Source organism: Ictalurus punctatus, chromosome 16, assembly GCF_001660625.3.
Source record: "Ictalurus punctatus breed USDA103 chromosome 16, Coco_2.0, whole genome shotgun sequence".
NCBI lineage: Eukaryota > Metazoa > Chordata > Actinopteri > Siluriformes > Ictaluridae > Ictalurus > Ictalurus punctatus.
Window position 1 is genome coordinate 22,198,153 of NC_030431.2, and position 18,339 is coordinate 22,216,491.

The following is an 18,339-nucleotide window of genomic DNA, read 5'->3' on the forward strand; positions in this document are numbered from 1 at the left end:
GTAAATTTAATTTGTTCCATTAAAGTATTAGCTTCTGGTCTTACAATAGATATAAAAAGCCTACCCACCCCCTGCTAAAATGATAGGCTTTTCAAAAACGAAACAAACAAACAAACAAACAAATCTTTTCCCACCCTCAATTACAACAAATAAGAATTAAGTGAAAAACAATCAGAAATATTTTAGGGGGAAACAGGAAAAATATCAAATAAATCACAGCAGCCTGGTTGCATAAGTATGCACACCCTTTTATAATTGGGGATGTGGCTGTAGTCAGAATGAACCAATCACATTCAATCTCTTTTTCAAAGTGAATTATCACACAGACATCATCAATTAAATTATTCTGTTTAACTCCAAATAAAGATTCTCACTTATTGAAAGGTATCAGAGAGGGGTATAAAATAATTTCCATTAGATGTACAATGGAACATCGTAAAGGCCATCATCAACAAATAGAACAATAGAGCACCACAGTGATATCACCTAGGACAGGACATCCCTCCAACATTTATAAAAGGAGAAGATAAAAACTTACCAGGCAGGCTGCTAAAGGACCTACAACAAATTAAAGGAGCTGCAGGAATATCTGACAAGTTACTATCTGCATGTGACAACCATCTCTCATATTATTCACATGTCTGGTCTATGCGGTAGGGTGGCTAGACGGAAACCCTTTCTTACAAAAACATTGTTGCAGACCAAGTACACCCCTTCATCTCAACGGTATTTCCTAATGGCAGTGGCCTCTTTCAGCAGGATAATGTGCACTCCCACACACACACACACACACACACACACACACACACACACACACACACACACACACACAAAAATGATTCAGGAATGGGTTGAAGAACATGCCAAAGGATTCAAAGTGTTGACTTGGCCTCCAAATTCCCCATTTCTCAATCCAATTGAGCATCTGTGGGCTGTGCTGGACAAACAACTCCGATCCATGGATTCCTCACCTTGCAACTAACAGGACACAATATTATGCAGGTGGTTTTAATGTTATGGCTGATCAGTATATATATCTATATATATTCAAGGATTTTTCAGGTGTTTCTTGTTGTACAGGTGTACCCTGTTAGATTGATTGTTTAAACAATAAATAGCGTTGACGATCTACTCTTGATTTTAGCCTTTAGTTTCACTTATGACATCTGCAATTTTTTGTTAAAAAGGATAGACGAAAATGAAGTCCAGAGAGCTGTCTATGGGAGAAACACAAGTTATTTTGAAGCTGAGAATAGTGGGAAAGTTGGAAAATCTGAAAAATTAGGAAAATCAGAGCCATTGCACACGCATTAGGCATAGTCAATACAACAATTTGGAATGCCCTGGAAAAGAAAGAAACCACTGGTGTACTAACAACCAGACTGTTAATCTGTTTGATATAGCTTTTATATATTATTGTATATTGAGTCTTCATATATTGCTTATGTATATTATTATTTGTAGGGTTCCCATAAATAAAATGTATCATTATTATTAATATTATTTACAGCACCATCCACAACCATAGATGCCATAACCAGAGCTGGCACAACCATCATAATCACAGAAGCTACAACAGATATCTCACCTACACACACACCATCAGTTCCCACAATCACAGCTGCTACAGATTCCACAAGCCCAGTCACCCTAACTACACCAGTCATAACTGCAACCACAATGGCTGTAAACACAACCACACTCACAGTTACACCAACTACAGCAAATATAATCATATGTGCTGCAACCACACAAACCACAAACCCAGGTCTTCAAACCACAGTAATTGCAACCACTGCAACTACAGACACCACAGCATCAAGGTGTACTTACATAACCACAGACAACACAACTGACCACACTACAACCACTGCAACCACATCAGCCAAAACCACAGACATGACAACCTTAACTGCTACAACAACAGACACAGTACCCACAGCTGCCACAACTACAGTTGCCATAAGTATAAGTGCTACAAACATGGACACTACAAACACAAGTCTACAAACCACAGCAATTGCAACCACAGCTGCTGCAGTCACAGACACCACAGTTGCAAACACTGCTGATATAGCAACAGACACCACATCTGATCACAGCACAGTCACTACAATCACAGCACTCACAACCACAGATACTACAATGATAACTTCTACAACCACAGACACTACACCCCCAGCTATAGCCTCAACAATCATAACTGATACAACCACAGATGCCACAACAACTCTCCAAACCACAGCCATCACAATTCCAGCCACCAACACCACAGGCATTGCAACAACAGACACCACACAAACCATCACCACCACAACTATTGATAGCACTACTGCAACCATAGCCAAAACAAACCAAGCCACCACAATCACAACCACAGATGCCACAGACACAGTTTTTCCGACAGTTCCCACAATCACAGCTGCTACAATTACAGATTCCACAACCCCAGTCACCCTAACCACACCAGTCATAACTGCAACCCCAATGGCTACTAAAACAACAACACTCACAAATGCCCCAACTACAGCCAATATAATCACAAGTGCTATATACACAGACACCACAAACCCACGTCTTCAAACCACAGTAATTACAACCACTGCAACTACAGACACCACAGCTTCAAAAAGTACTTACATAACCACAGAAAACACAGCTGACCACACTACAACCACTGCAACCACATCAGCCAAAACCACAGACATGACAACCTTAACTGCTACAACAACAGACACAGTACCCACAGCTGCCACAACTACAGCTGCCATAAGTATAAGTGCTACAAACATGGACACTACAAACACAAGTCTACAAACCACAGCAATTGCAACCACAGCTGCTGCAGTCACGGACACCACAATTGCAAACACTGCTGATATAGCCACAGACACCACATCTGATCACAGCACAGTCACTACAATCACAGCATTCACAACCACAGATACTACAATGATAACTTCTACAACCACAGACACTACACCCCCAGCTATAGCCTCAACAATCATAACTGATACAACCACAGATGCCACAACAACTCTCCAAACCACAGCCATCACAATTCCAGCCACCAACACCACAGACATTGCAACAACAGACACCACACAAACCATCACCACCACAACTATTGATAGCACTACTGCAACCATAGCCAAAACAAACCAAGCCACCACAATCACAACCACTACAACCACAGATGCCACAGACACAGTTTTTCCGACAGTTCCCACAATCACAACTGCTACAATTACAGATTCCACAACCCCAGTCACCCTAACCACACCAGTCATAACTGCAACCCCAATGGCTGCTAAAACAACAACACTCACAAATGGCCCAACTACAGCCAATATAATCACAAGTGCTATATCCACAGACACCACAAACCCACATCTTCAAACCACAGTAATTGCAACCACTGCAACTACAGACAACACAGCTTCAAAAAGTACTTACATAACCACAGAAAACACAGCTGACCACACTACAACTACTGCAACCACATCAGCCAAAACCACAGACATGACAACCTTAACTGCTACAACAACAGACACAGTACCCACAGCTGCCACAACTACAGTTGCCATAAGTATAAGTGCTACAAACATGGACACTACAAACACAAGTCTACAAACCACAGAAATTGCAACCACAGCTGCTGCAGTCACAGACACCACAGTTGCAAACACTGCTGATATAGCCACAGACACCACATCTGATCACAGCACAGTCACTACAATCACAGCACTCACAACCACAGATACTACAATGATAACTTCTACAACCACAGACACTACACCCCCAGCTATAGCCTCAACAATCATAACTGATACAACCACAGATGCCACAACAACTCTCCAAACCACAGCCATCACAATTCCAGCCACCAACACCACAGACATTGCAACAACAGACACCACACAAACCATCACCACCACAACTATTGATAGCACTACTGCAACCATAGCCAAAACAAACCAAGCCACCACAATCACAACCACTACAACCACAGATGCCACAGACACAGTTTTTCCGACAGTTCCCACAATCACAGCTGCTACAATTACAGATTCCACAACCCCAGTCACCCTAACCACACCAGTCATAACTGCAACCCCAATGGCTGCTAAAACAACAACACTCACAAATGGCCCAACTACAGCCAATATAATCACAAGTGCTATATCCACAGACACCACAAACCCACGTCTTCAAACCACAGTAATTGCAACCACTGCAACTACAGACAACACAGCTTCAAAAAGTACTTACATAACCACAGAAAACACAGCTGACCACACTACAACCACTGCAACCACATCAGCCAAAACCACAGACATGACAACCTTAACTGCTACAACAACAGACACAGTACCCACAGCTGCCACAACTACAGCTGCCATAAGTATAAGTGCTACAAACATGGACACTACAAACACAAGTCTACAAACCACAGCAATTGCAACCACAGCTGCTGCAGTCACGGACACCACAATTGCAAACACTGCTGATATAGCCACAGACACCACATCTGATCACAGCACAGTCACTACAATCACAGCACTCACAACCACAGATACTACAATGATAACTTCTACAACCACAGACACTACACCCCCAGCTATAGCCTCAACAATCATAACTGATACAACCACAGATGCCACAACAACTCTCCAAACCACAGCCATCACAATTCCAGCCACCAACACCACAGACATTGCAACAACAGACACCACACAAACCATCACCACCACAACTATTGATAGCACTACTGCAACCATAGCCAAAACAAACCAAGCCACCACAATCACAACCACTACAACCACAGATGCCACAGACACAGTTTTTCCGACAGTTCCCACAATCACAGCTGCTACAATTACAGATTCCACAACCCCAGTCACCCTAACCACACCAGTCATAACTGCAACCCCAATGGCTGCTAAAACAACAACACTCACAAATGGCCCAACTACAGCCAATATAATCACAAGTGCTATATCCACAGACACCACAAACCCACGTCTTCAAACCACAGTAATTGCAACCACTGCAACTACAGACAACACAGCTTCAAAAAGTACTTACATAACCACAGAAAACACAGCTGACCACACTACAACCACTGCAACCACATCAGCCAAAACCACAGACATGACAACCTTAACTGCTACAACAACAGACACAGTACCCACAGCTGCCACAACTACAGTTGCCATAAGTATAAGTGCTACAAACATGGACACTAGAAACACAAGTCTACAAACCACAGAAATTGCAACCACAGCTGCTGCAGTCACAGACACCACAGTTGCAAACACTGCTGATATAGCCACAGACACCACATCTGATCACAGCACAGTCACTACAATCACAGCACTCACAACCACAGATACTACAATGATAACTTCTATAACCACAGACACTACACCCCCAGCTATAGCCTCAACAATCATAACTGATACAACCACAGATGCCACAACAACTCTCCAAACCACAGCCATCACAATTCCAGCCACCAACACCACAGACATTGCAACAACAGACACCACACAAACCATCACCACCACAACTATTGATAGCACTACTGCAACCATAGCCAAAACAAACCAAGCCACCACAATCACAACCACTACAACCACAGATGCCACAGACACAGTTTTACCGACAGTTCCCACAATCACAGCTGCTACAATTACAGATTCCACAACCCCAGTCACCCTAACCACACCAGTCATAACTGCAACCCCAATGGCTGCTAAAACAACAACACTCACAAATGGCCCAACTACAGCCAATATAATCACAAGTGCTATATCCACAGACACCACAAACCCACATCTTCAAACCACAGTAATTGCAACCACTGCAACTACAGACAACACAGCTTCAAAAAGTACTTACATAACCACAGAAAACACAGCTGACCACACTACAACCACTGCAACCACATCAGCCAAAACCACAGACATGACAACCTTAACTGCTACAACAACAGACACAGTACCCACAGCTGCCACAACTACAGTTGCCATAAGTATAAGTGCTACAAACATGGACACTACAAACACAAGTCTACAAACCACAGAAATTGCAACCACAGCTGCTGCAGTCACAGACACCACAGTTGCAAACACTGCTGATATAGCCACAGACACCACATCTGATCACAGCACAGTCACTACAATCACAGCACTCACAACCACAGATACTACAATGATAACTTCTACAACCACAGACACTACACCCCCAGCTATAGCCTCAACAATCATAACTGATACAACCACAGATGCCACAACAACTCTCCAAACCACAGCCATCACAATTCCAGCCACCAACACCACAGACATTGCAACAACAGACACCACACAAACCATCACCACCACAACTATTGATAGCACTACTGCAACCATAGCCAAAACAAACCAAGCCACCACAATCACAACCACTACAACCACAGATGCCACAGACACAGTTTTTCCGACAGTTCCCACAATCACAGCTGCTACAATTACAGATTCCACAACCCCAGTCACCCTAACCACACCAGTCATAACTGCAACCCCAATGGCTGCTAAAACAACAACACTCACAAATGGCCCAACTACAGCCAATATAATCACAAGTGCTATATCCACAGACACCACAAACCCACATCTTCAAACCACAGTAATTGCAACCACTGCAACTACAGACAACACAGCTTCAAAAAGTACTTACATAACCACAGAAAACACAGCTGACCACACTACAACCACTGCAACCACATCAGCCAAAACCACAGACATGACAACCTTAACTGCTACAACAACAGACACAGTACCCACAGCTGCCACAACTACAGTTGCCATAAGTATAAGTGCTACAAACATGGACACTACAAACACAAGTCTACAAACCACAGAAATTGCAACCACAGCTGCTGCAGTCACAGACACCACAGTTGCAAACACTGCTGATATAGCCACAGACACCACATCTGATCACAGCACAGTCACTACAATCACAGCACTCACAACCACAGATACTACAATGATAACTTCTACAACCACAGACACTACACCCCCAGCTATAGCCTCAACAATCATAACTGATACAACCACAGATGCCACAACAACTCTCCAAACCACAGCCATCACAATTCCAGCCACCAACACCACAGGCATTGCAACAACAGACACCACACAAACCATCACCACCACAACTATAGGTAACACTAATGCCACCATAGCCAAAACAAACCAAGCCACCACAATCACAACCACTACAACCACAGATGTCACAGACACAGTTTATCCGACAGTTCCCACAATCACAGCTGCTACAATTACAGATTCCACAACCCCAGTCACCCTAACCACACCAGTCATAACTGCAACCACAATGGCTGCTAAAACAACCACACTCACAGATGCCCCAACTACAGCCAATATAATCATATGTGCTACAACCACAGACACCACAAACCCACGTCTTCAAACCACAGTAACTGCAACCACTGCAACTACAGACACCACAGCATCAAAGTGTACTTACATAACCACAGACAACAGAGCTGACCACACTACAACCACTGCAACCACATCATTCGAAACCACAGACATGACATTCATAACTGCTACAACAACAGACACAGTACCCACAGCTGCCACAACTACAGTTGCCATAATCATAAATGCCACCCTAACCACACCAGTCACAACTGCTACAACTTCAGACATTATAACCACACTTGCCCCAACTACAGCCACAACAATTCCAACTGATACATCCACATCTCTCAAAGCCACAACCATAAAAATCCCAGCCACTACCACTACAGACACCACACAAACCATTACCACCACAACTATAGATACCACTACTGCAACCATTGCCAAAACAAACAAAGCCACTACAATGGCAACCAATACAACCACAGCTGCCCCAACTACAGCCAATATAACCATAAGCGCTATACCTACAGACACCACAAATACAAGACTTCAGACCTCAGTGATCACTACCACAGCCTCTACAACCCATAATATAACTGCTGCCATGACAGCCAATATCACTAAAAACACTCCATTGGCAAAAACCTCAGCTGCAACAACCCTAGACAAAAAAAACACTCTCACTCCATCAGTAACTATAGCAACCACAAGCCCAGCCAACACAACTGCCCAAACCACAACCTCTACAACCACAAGTACTACAACTAAAGCCAACACAACCACAACACCTACTTCAACAACAACCATAATGTCCACAACTAAGGACAACACAACCTTTACAACCACAAGTACTACAACTAAAGCCAACACAACCACAACACCTACTTCAACAACAACCATAATGTCCACAACTAAGGACAACACAACCTCTACAACCACAAGTACTACAACTAAAGCCAACACAACCACAACACCTACTTCAACAACAACCATAATGTCCACAACTAAGGACAACACAACCTCTACAACCACAAGTACTACAACTAAAGCCAACACAACCACAACACCTACTTCAACAACAACCATAATGTCCACAACTAAGGACAACACAACCTCTACAACCACAAGTACTACAACTAAAGCCAACACAACCACAACACCTACTTCCACAACAACCATAATGTCCACAGCCAAGGCAACCACAAATGCAACCACAGTTGCTACAACCCAAGGTAAGATTTCAAACCTTTCAATTTCGTTGAAGGTAAATGATAATTTTTCATTTTTATCTACTGTATATGATTACTTATGCATTTAGAGCTCACTTAAGTGGTGGAACCTAACTGTTGCCAAAATGTTACCCCCCCCCCCCCCCCCTTTTTTTTTAAATATACTTTGCTGTCGCATAAATTTGATAATTAGATACATATTTAAGGAAATATATCAAAACAGCATGCCAAATGGGACATGCCTTTTCGTTCATCACAACACAAAGTCAATTGAATGTTTTAGGCACTTATAGCATTGTGCAATAATTACTATGAATAGTTGACTAATGTATTTGGGATTTTTTTGATATATTTCAAAGCAATTTTACCCCCCCCCCCCCCCCCCCCCCCCCCCAAAGCCGCGCCCCTTTATGTACCATAAAAATACATATGGTTTACCCTGATTTAATACTACAAACTAAAAATAAGAGGCCACAAATAATCACCCAGGTACACTGAAAATATGTGTACAAATATATAACAAGAGCTAAAGCTTAATGCAGGTGTGTAAATGCATTTAAACTGTATTTAAATGATAAAACAGGTATAACCTATCCCCTCTTCCTTTTCCCATCTATGTGCTTGGTCTTTCTGTCTTTCCCTATTAATGGTAACTGCTTAAATTTTACACCTGTTACATTTCATGTCTCTTGTCATTTTTCTTCACCCATAGACACCCATGTCGTAAGTTTCTCAATGAAAATAAACAGAGAATTTGATACTGCACTCACCGATAAAAAAAGTGAAGCCTTCATGGAACTGAAAAAAAGAATTGAGAATTCAGTAAGTTGCACACAGTAATATGATGTACCTATAATGAATTTTCCTGATAGAATCCATTTTATTAGTAGTAGTAGCAGTTGTAGTAACAGCAACAGTAAAAGTAGCAGTACATACTTCATAGAACACAGAACTATGCAATTAGGCAATAAAACACTTGGGTGTGATGTAATCAGAAACTAATCCATGCCAGGGTGGTGTCATATATCCTGACACAAACTGCAGTTACAGTACTGTTACCACTAATGATGTTTATTTTCATACAACAGCACAAAATGTTTTATTCCTCTTATACCACAGCAATTTGCCAACTATTACATCTTTAATAATGAATGATTGACATGTCATGCTTTTATACATTTATAGTTACATTTAATGTTGCAGAACTAGTTTCTGTTATCACTTGCTGTACGTTATAGCAGCTATAAACAGTCATACCCTCACCAGTCTCACTATATCTTGAAGACTTTCTCATGGTGGAAAATGTACAGTCACAAAAAGTTGACACTGGAGACTCCTTCCATAATAATAAAAACTTCCTCTAACCGATCAATTAACTGTACTAACGATTATATGCATTTTTAAAAAAAAATAATGATACATTTTCTATCTGCTTATTTTTAGTCTTAGATTATGTGGAACGCCACCATAGAAGTCACTGTGAATGAGCTGTAGAAACAATAACATATTAGAATGAGCACACATTAATATCAGCTTGTCATTGAACTTAAAGATGGAACTACTGTCAGAGATGCTGTTATAGAAAAATAAATCAACACCTTTTGATTCAAGAATTCAGCAGTGCTGTAGTATAAACCTATTTTTTTTTCCATACTGAGCAGTGAGCATGTGTCTTTTTTCAGATTGATGAAAGTTACAGAAGTGTGCCTGGCTACCAGGCCAAATCTGCAAATGTGTATGATTTCAGGTGATGTTATTTATTGCATTGTCACTAGTTTAATATTTTAGTTGTCCATATTTAAGATTTTTTTTTTTTTTTTTTTTAGAAATCCTATTAAATTAATTAAATAAATATATAATCAGAGAAATGTGATATTCACTGTGGTACTCACTACGTCTAGAGGATCTATTGGCTGCAAACTTTTTCAAATTTTCATGAAACCTAATGAAATTGGGTAAACTACATAAACTACTCATACAACATGTAATCTCTGGAATTGTTGTAGAATTTTGTCAACAGTTTTTTCTAAAGGTCATGTCTTAAACGATGTTCTGTGTTTTGACAGGCCTGGCAGTGTGATTGCAGACTTCAGTATTAATGCAACTAGCCTTAATTTAAAATTGGTATCAGCAAACCAGCAACTTGCTAGCACTCTCCGTTCACAGGGATTCAACATAAGCGATGATGGATTCAGTTACAGTGGTAGGGACATTTATTTTTCTCTTCTTATTATTGATTCTTCTTCTTCTTCTTGTTAGGGTGTCTATGACAGCCCATAGAACCGTCTGATAAAAAGTTTAAAAATTGGCACACTGATCAGGAAGGGTCTAAGGAACATTCTGACCACAATTTGGACCAAGAGCTGCCAATGGTCTATTGCCACCATTAGGTCAAATTTGAGCCTAATTTGGAAGTACTTTTATCTTTTATGGTCATAACTTTTGAACATGTGTCTAAAATTTGAAAGCATCCCTGGATTCCCTGGGTCGAGAGGAATTTAACATATACTATGACATCAATTTCTGCTTAATTAGATTTTTTGCCATCTTGGATTGTGTCAAAAGCTGGACTTGGTCGCTATTCCTCCTACAAATTTCGTCCAATCATCACCAAATTTGGCACACATCATCTTCAGAGAAAGCCTCACAAAACGTATCAAAATAATTTTGAATAGTCCAAATGGTTTGTCCCTAATGGGTCAACGAATCTGACAGTGAAGACACCAAACAGGAAGTGAGGCTGTATTTCAGCAATAACTTTGCACACTGAAACAAAACTTGGTAGGCAACTTCAGGACTATGACCTGAGGCTATGCAACAAATTCTTATATTCTTAAATTATGCATTTTTATATTCAAAACTGTTTGCATGTGCTGGAAATCGCAAAAAACAAACAAACAAACAAAAAAATGTTGAGAGGGTGTATCTCAGCAATGCATCTATGTATCATCACAAAACCTGATAACTATCTTCAGGACCAGGCCCTGAATGTACACAAGATGGTACATGACTGTGCTACTTTGTGGTCAAGAACTGTAACAAACTTAAATTTTTCCTTATATCATTTAAAGAATTTGTGCTAAATTGATTTTTTCGTATAGGTCCCTGGGGTATGCTGAAGTGAGAACACACTAACATTGGAAATTTAAGTGTACCTTCCGTTGACCATCTTGGATTTTGTCAAAAAGTGTTTATTTTCATTACTCCTCCTATAAGTTATTTCCAATGAACACCAAATTTGGCATACATCATCTTCAGACCAACCTGGCCAACAGCTGTCAATTTTTTTTTTGATATTCCAAATGGAAGCTCTGCAACCTATTTTGCTACAGTGCCACTTACTGGTCAAAAGTTACAATAACATTCCAAAAATGATTCCATCTAAGAGTGATTTTTGCTGCTCCTCTTCCAAATTCTGTCCAATCTTCGCCAAATTTGGCTCCCAACATCTTGAGACCTGTCTAAACTTGCACAAAATGGGAAAACAAGGTCCAGACTGGTGATAATATATATATATATATATATATATATATATATATATATATATATATATATATATAGAGAGAGAGAGAGAGAGAGAGAGAGAGAGAGAGAGAGAGAGAGAGGGAGATGTATATACAACCACTGTCAAGGTAGCAACAAACAATACCACGGGTCACAGCAGTAGTGGCAGCTGCAGCAGCAATGCCACCCTGCTCCTCATTTGTTCATCTAGACTTTTCCTCCTACAATCAGAGAATTCCACCATTGTCTGTAGTCAAAACATACACATCATGAGTGAAAATACAAATCACTCTTGAATCCCTTTGCCTAAAGTTACGACTCTACTTCCCTGTGACTGCTTGGGCAACAATTGTAGTGCATCTGTGAATGGGCGGCTCATAGATTCTGACTGTTTGGCCCCCAAAAATGCTGCTTGCAGTTTTAATTATTATTATTATTATTATTATTATTATTATTATTATTATTATTATTATTATTATTACTACTACTACTACTTCATTTTTGCAGTCCAACACATTATCCCACCACCCTTCACCTGATATAAGGGGATTTAATAGCATAGTTAACTACAGTTCATGCAACTTCTATAATACTGATGATGAAAATTAAACAAAAAGAAGTGATAAAACCTCAGACATGTGCATGGTTCTGTGTTTCAGTGGCAGATGGGCTGTATAAAAGCAACGACCAAATATATCCTGGGCAAAATCTGACACTGATCTGTAACACGACAGCAAATAACAACATTAAATGGACGAGGAACGGAATTGAACTAAAGGAGTCGGATAGGTATATAATTCATCAAACTGTTCTCATTGTGAAAAATACCACTCCCGACGATAGCGGTAAGTTAAAATTGACTTCTATGTAGAATACAACCTTACATTAATGTTACATTAGTGTTCCCAAATATAGTAAATGTTGGATGCAATTATAAATGTGTAAATATTCAATTATGAAATAATTGTATTAGTCATCCAAACTTCTGGGTCAAATTCTTAACAGTTGCAGCATCCTCTTTGTTTGCTTGTCTGTTTGTTTTAATTTTCCCTAAGCTTCACCCTTTTTTTGTCCTTTTAAAACTGCCAAAGTATATAGCTACAAGATACAGTTAATGCATTTAAAATGTTTCAGTGTGGAGTTTTTCTTCAACTTATCTTGGCCACCAACAAATTCTTTACCTGTGACAGTCCTCAAAATTTCCCATAATTTCCAATATTTGCTTAACAGTCATGTAGATTGCAGTCATTTAAATACCGAAATACAATTTAGCTCATAACATTTTACTCAAATTATATATACTTTGTATTATTTATATATTATTTCTTATTTTATTTCCTTATCAGGACAATATGAATGTAGCTCAACAGAGAACTCAATACCCTTTGTTAGCTGGCAAAGGATTATGATTCCAGATCCCAACATCCAAGTGACCAATGACAAAGTTGTAACATGTGAGAATTCAACAATTATGCTGCAGTGTTGTGCTCAGGAGAGCTATGAAGTGAAATGGAATGTTGACCCTACAGATTGCATCCAACCTTCAACAGGTCACACAAACTGTTTACATTATATTTCATGTAGGAGGTCATAAATAACAGCCCAACTGCATAATCAGTCCAAAAATAAATGCAAATAACACTCTCAAAATTATATAACTTAGTTACACCATTTAAATAGTTTTGATTTGTACTTTTAAGTTTAACCATTTATTATTTTGTACAGATCCACCAACAGGCTGCATATTATGTGACTATAAGATTAAAACACAGGACTGTCATACTAATGAGAATATATTGGTCACATGTCAACTTACTAAAAGTGATTACGATGCACAAACCATCACAATAAAAATAATCAGTGGAAGTGAGTAATTCTTCATTTCTTTTATTACATTTTTCTTTCAACTGCAAATACGGAACATCAGAGAACTTTTAATTAAGGTGCATAATTATCATAAGCTTGGGTGACTATTTTAAATGCTAATGAATTAATAAAAAATTATGAGATACACAGTAAATTATTTACTTTTTGCCTTTCTATGTATACATTACTTATTATTAGGATCTGTTTTTTATGTTATGGTTACTAATAGGGATGCATCAATACCATTTTTCATACTCAGAGTAAGAGTATGATTTTGGTATCAGTCCATATCAATATTGATAGCAAAGTGATTAACTTAGATAGTATTAATCGATCTACTAATAAATTTACTAATATCAACCTTGAAATAGTGTTGTTCTATTGGCAATTAATGTCTCATTTTGAGCATTTATTTCATTTATTTATATATGCACACACAGTATCTCACAAAAGTGAGTACACCCTCACATTTTTGTAAATATTTGATTATATCTTTTCATGTGACAACACTGAAGAAATGATACTTTGCTACAATGTAAAGTAGTGAGTGTACAGCTTGTGTAACAGTGTAAATTTGCTGTCCCCTCAAAATAATTCAACATAGCCATTAATGTCTAAACCACTGGCAAAAAAGTGAATACACCCATAAGTGAAAATGTCCAAATTGGGCCCAATTAGCCATTTTCCCTCCCCGGTGTCATGTGACTTGTTAGTGTTACAAGGTCTCAGGTGTGAATGGGGAGCAGATGTGTTAAATTTGGTGTCATCACTCTCACACTCCCTCATACTGGTCAGTGGAAGTGCAACATAGCACCTCATGGCAAAGAACTCTCTGAGGAGCTGAAAAAAAGAGTTTTCAGTGGGTCGAAGTCAAGATTAAGTTCAAAGGACAGTGAGACTGAAAACCGCCAAATCCTTTACTTCAACTCGTTGGCTTTTTTTGTGCATTTCAAAAATTAATTTGATAAACTCTTGGTTCAGACCAATGCCAAATTTAGGAAGACAGACACAAATCAGAGTACAAATGCCAGTAAGTGAGAATTAGTCCAACATGCTATCAAATTTTGTATGAATGGCCATGGGGAGATTATTGAAATTTTTAATTAACTTCCAGGGTTCCTTCTACTCAAAAGTTTTCCTATTGATTTGTGTACAAGGAATGTCTGAAATCTTCTAATCTGTAACATTCTTTTAGTATTTACCTGCAATGATGGTGTATTTGGACCTGGAAATGTGGGAGATGTACATGTTGGTGACTGTAATGAAGGCATGGTTGGCCATCAAACAGCTAAGTGTAATTCAACTGCACAGTGGCAAATTACAGATAACAACTGTGTCCTGCGAGTCGTTCAAAATCTAAAAGATAAAGCTGTGGTAATTATTTATTTATTTTATTTATTTTTTTTTTTTTAAGAGTTTTATTTCCAATAAAAAGGATAAAGAAAATTATCCAAATTATGTGACGTTCTAAATATTTTTTTTTCTGTAGCTCTTACTGCCCACTGAACTCCCACAATTTGTGGCTGATCTCAGCAATATTACTGAAACAAATGCTCAAACTATAACAACATCGTCATCAACAATATTAACAATTGCTGAGATCCTGAAAGACATTGCCAATATCTCGCAAGCCATTTTACTCAGTAAACCCATTATGAATGTAAGTATAGTCATGTTTTTTTTCTTTTTGTTCAGTTATTTGTTTTCCAAATCTCATTGCAGTCTTTAAACTTATCTGCTCTTTGTTCATAAAGTAAGAGAATCAAAACTTTTCTATTTTGTGATGCCATATTGTATTTGAATGGATGTGCTCTTTCTAATAATCATTTAAATTTTAAGGGTTTCCTACAAACAATGGATGTCATTGGGTCAACAGCTACACAGGGGGCATGGACGAACTTAAACCAAAACAGTACAACCAGCAATGCCAGTTCTGATCTTCTGAAGTCTATTGAAAGCATTGCACCCAGACTCCCAGATGAAAACATTGTGATCATAACACAAAATACTTATCTCAGAAGAGCCAACATAACTGGCCCATTTTTTGAAGTATTTGGTAATACATCAACAACCTCTATAAATATTCCAATGATTAGTAAACAGTCTTTCATAACTATGATAGTTTCTTCAGCACTTGGCAATATCTTACCTGTTCGTTTTGCCTACAATAACAGTCCAATTAACACCAGCATCAATGGAGATGTGGCTGTGATTGAACCAAAGTCAACAATTAACAACATCTCATTTTCTTTCGACATCAAAAATAAGACACTGGGAAACCCTCAATGTGTCTTTTGGAACTTTAATCTTCTGAATAGCATTGGGGCATGGGACTCGACTGGATGTCAACAAAAGACATTAGAGAATGAAACTGAAAGAATTATGTGTGAGTGCAATCACACAACGTCTTTTTCAATCCTGATGTCACCATTTGCCCTGGATAAAAACTTAGCAATAGCCTTAGACTATATAACTTACATTGGTGTGGCCATTTCAATGGCCAGCTTGGTTTCGTGCCTCATCATTGAAATCTTTATATGGAAATCAGTGACACGAAATGACACATCCTTCATGCGCCATGTCTCCATAGTCAACATCACTGTCTCCCTTCTGATTGCGAACATATGCTTCCTCATTGGTGCAGCAGTTGTAAAAGAAGGAGAGATAACACCAGTGGATCCCTGCAGTACAGCAACATTCTTCATGCACTTCTTTTATCTTGCCCTTTTCTTCTGGATGTTGCTGTCAGCACTCTTGCTCCTCTACCGCACACTCATGGTCTTTTCTAGAATGACCAAAGGAGCAATGATGGCCATAGCCTTCACTGTTGGCTATGGAGCCCCGTTAATCATAGCGGTCATTACTGTGGCATCTACAGCTGGAAGCAAAGGATACATTCAAAAAGAAGAAAGTTGTTGGCTGAACTGGAATGAAATGAAGACCCTCCTGGCATTTGTGATTCCTGCTCTGGTTACTGTCGTTATAAACTTCCTGGTGCTTATTGTAGTTCTGTGTAAGATGTTGAGGAGAGGAGTTAATGCCACCACTCAGCCAGATGAGAAACATGCCCTAATGATCATTGCTAGATGTGTGGCGATTTTAGCACCTCTCTTTGGTCTAACGTGGGGATTCGGCATTGGCACCATGGTGTCACCAAACTTTGGGATTCATGTGGTGTTTGCGTTCCTTAATTCACTGCAGGTAATAATGTTATTCTCTTTGTAATTATAATGACACATACTAAAGATCTTCTACATTATATCAGAACTTAGCTGATATTTATGAATTTTACTGAGCTGAAAATAATCCATAAACTGATCTAATTTGTCTCTTTAAAGGGTTTCTTTATACTGCTGTTTGGAACATTACTGGATAGCAAGGTATGTGCCTTTATTTCAGCACTCAGGTCTTTAAATAATGAAGAAGAAAAAAACAATAACACATTGATATTTACTTGTTTTTGGCTGCAGGTCCGAGAGGCACTGTCAGGAAGGTTGGCTCTGAGGAACTTAAGCTCTAATCACACCAGGGTAAATACTCTTTATTTAGTCCTTCTACTTAGTCATTTAACCTGGACTTTAAAATTAGGCATTTAAAATGAAGTTTTTAATCTTCAGAGCACAAGTGCAGGACCATCATCCTCAAGCAGGTTTATTTCCGTGCAGAGGTTTTGGCGGAGAGGTACGTAACTCAAATTTGATTAATATGCACTGGAAATGTATGCTTCTTTCTTAATATGACTGTTTTAGTACATTGTGTATGACCACACCTATAATGTATATCATCACAACTTTAAATTCAGGCTTATTAAATTATTATTGCATTATTAACATTATATCATACTTAGATTAACCTTAATAACTTCATAACTTATAGTTAATACTGGTAGAGTAACTTTACGATTACTGAAGTCATACATCATTTTTAAACCCAGCTGGTTTAACATCAGGTATATTACACACAGTAATAATAATACAAATTATGTGATTACTTTGGTCCTGCTACTTCACTTTAATCACTGAATATCAGGGTCTCATTATAGATCTAGGGGCTATTTTGAAGACTTTATACTACACTCACTGACTTAATTCTAAGGAAACTTAATGATGACTTAATTCTAAATATGTAACTGTGGTTGTGATTGAGAAGAGGACTGCTACTACTTCAGAACTAGTGGAATATTCCCATTTGCTTACTGTTCATTTCCTTGCAGAGTGCCAATAGTCATCAGCTTGTAAATGTGATCAAATACAGGAACAGAGGTGCTTGAACGTTTGTGAATTTTCTATATTTGACCTAAGACA

At 38.8% G+C, this 18,339-nt stretch overlaps 1 protein-coding gene across 2 annotated transcripts in view; it reads left to right on the forward strand.

Moving 5' to 3' along the window:
• LOC108277084 (mucin-2) overlaps window positions 1-18,339 on the forward strand; it is a 32,285-nt gene that overhangs the window by 7,873 nt on the left and 6,073 nt on the right. The window contains exons 7-19 of one of the 2 annotated variants that reach the window (XM_017489443.3): window positions 1,511-8,668; window positions 9,378-9,487; window positions 10,348-10,412; window positions 10,732-10,868; window positions 12,829-13,014; window positions 13,516-13,719; window positions 13,895-14,035; window positions 15,231-15,409; window positions 15,525-15,695; window positions 15,875-17,236; window positions 17,374-17,415; window positions 17,506-17,565; window positions 17,639-17,716. In XM_017489443.3, coding sequence (XP_017344932.2) covers window positions 1,511-8,668; window positions 9,378-9,487; window positions 10,348-10,412; window positions 10,732-10,868; window positions 12,829-13,014; window positions 13,516-13,719; window positions 13,895-14,035; window positions 15,231-15,409; window positions 15,525-15,695; window positions 15,875-17,236; window positions 17,374-17,415; window positions 17,506-17,565; window positions 17,639-17,716 — 9,893 coding nt within the window. The remainder of the gene's footprint in view (window positions 1-1,510; window positions 8,669-9,377; window positions 9,488-10,347; window positions 10,413-10,731; window positions 10,869-12,828; window positions 13,015-13,515; window positions 13,720-13,894; window positions 14,036-15,230; window positions 15,410-15,524; window positions 15,696-15,874; window positions 17,237-17,373; window positions 17,416-17,505; window positions 17,566-17,638; window positions 17,717-18,339) is intronic. The other variant, XM_017489444.3, reaches the window with a different exon arrangement.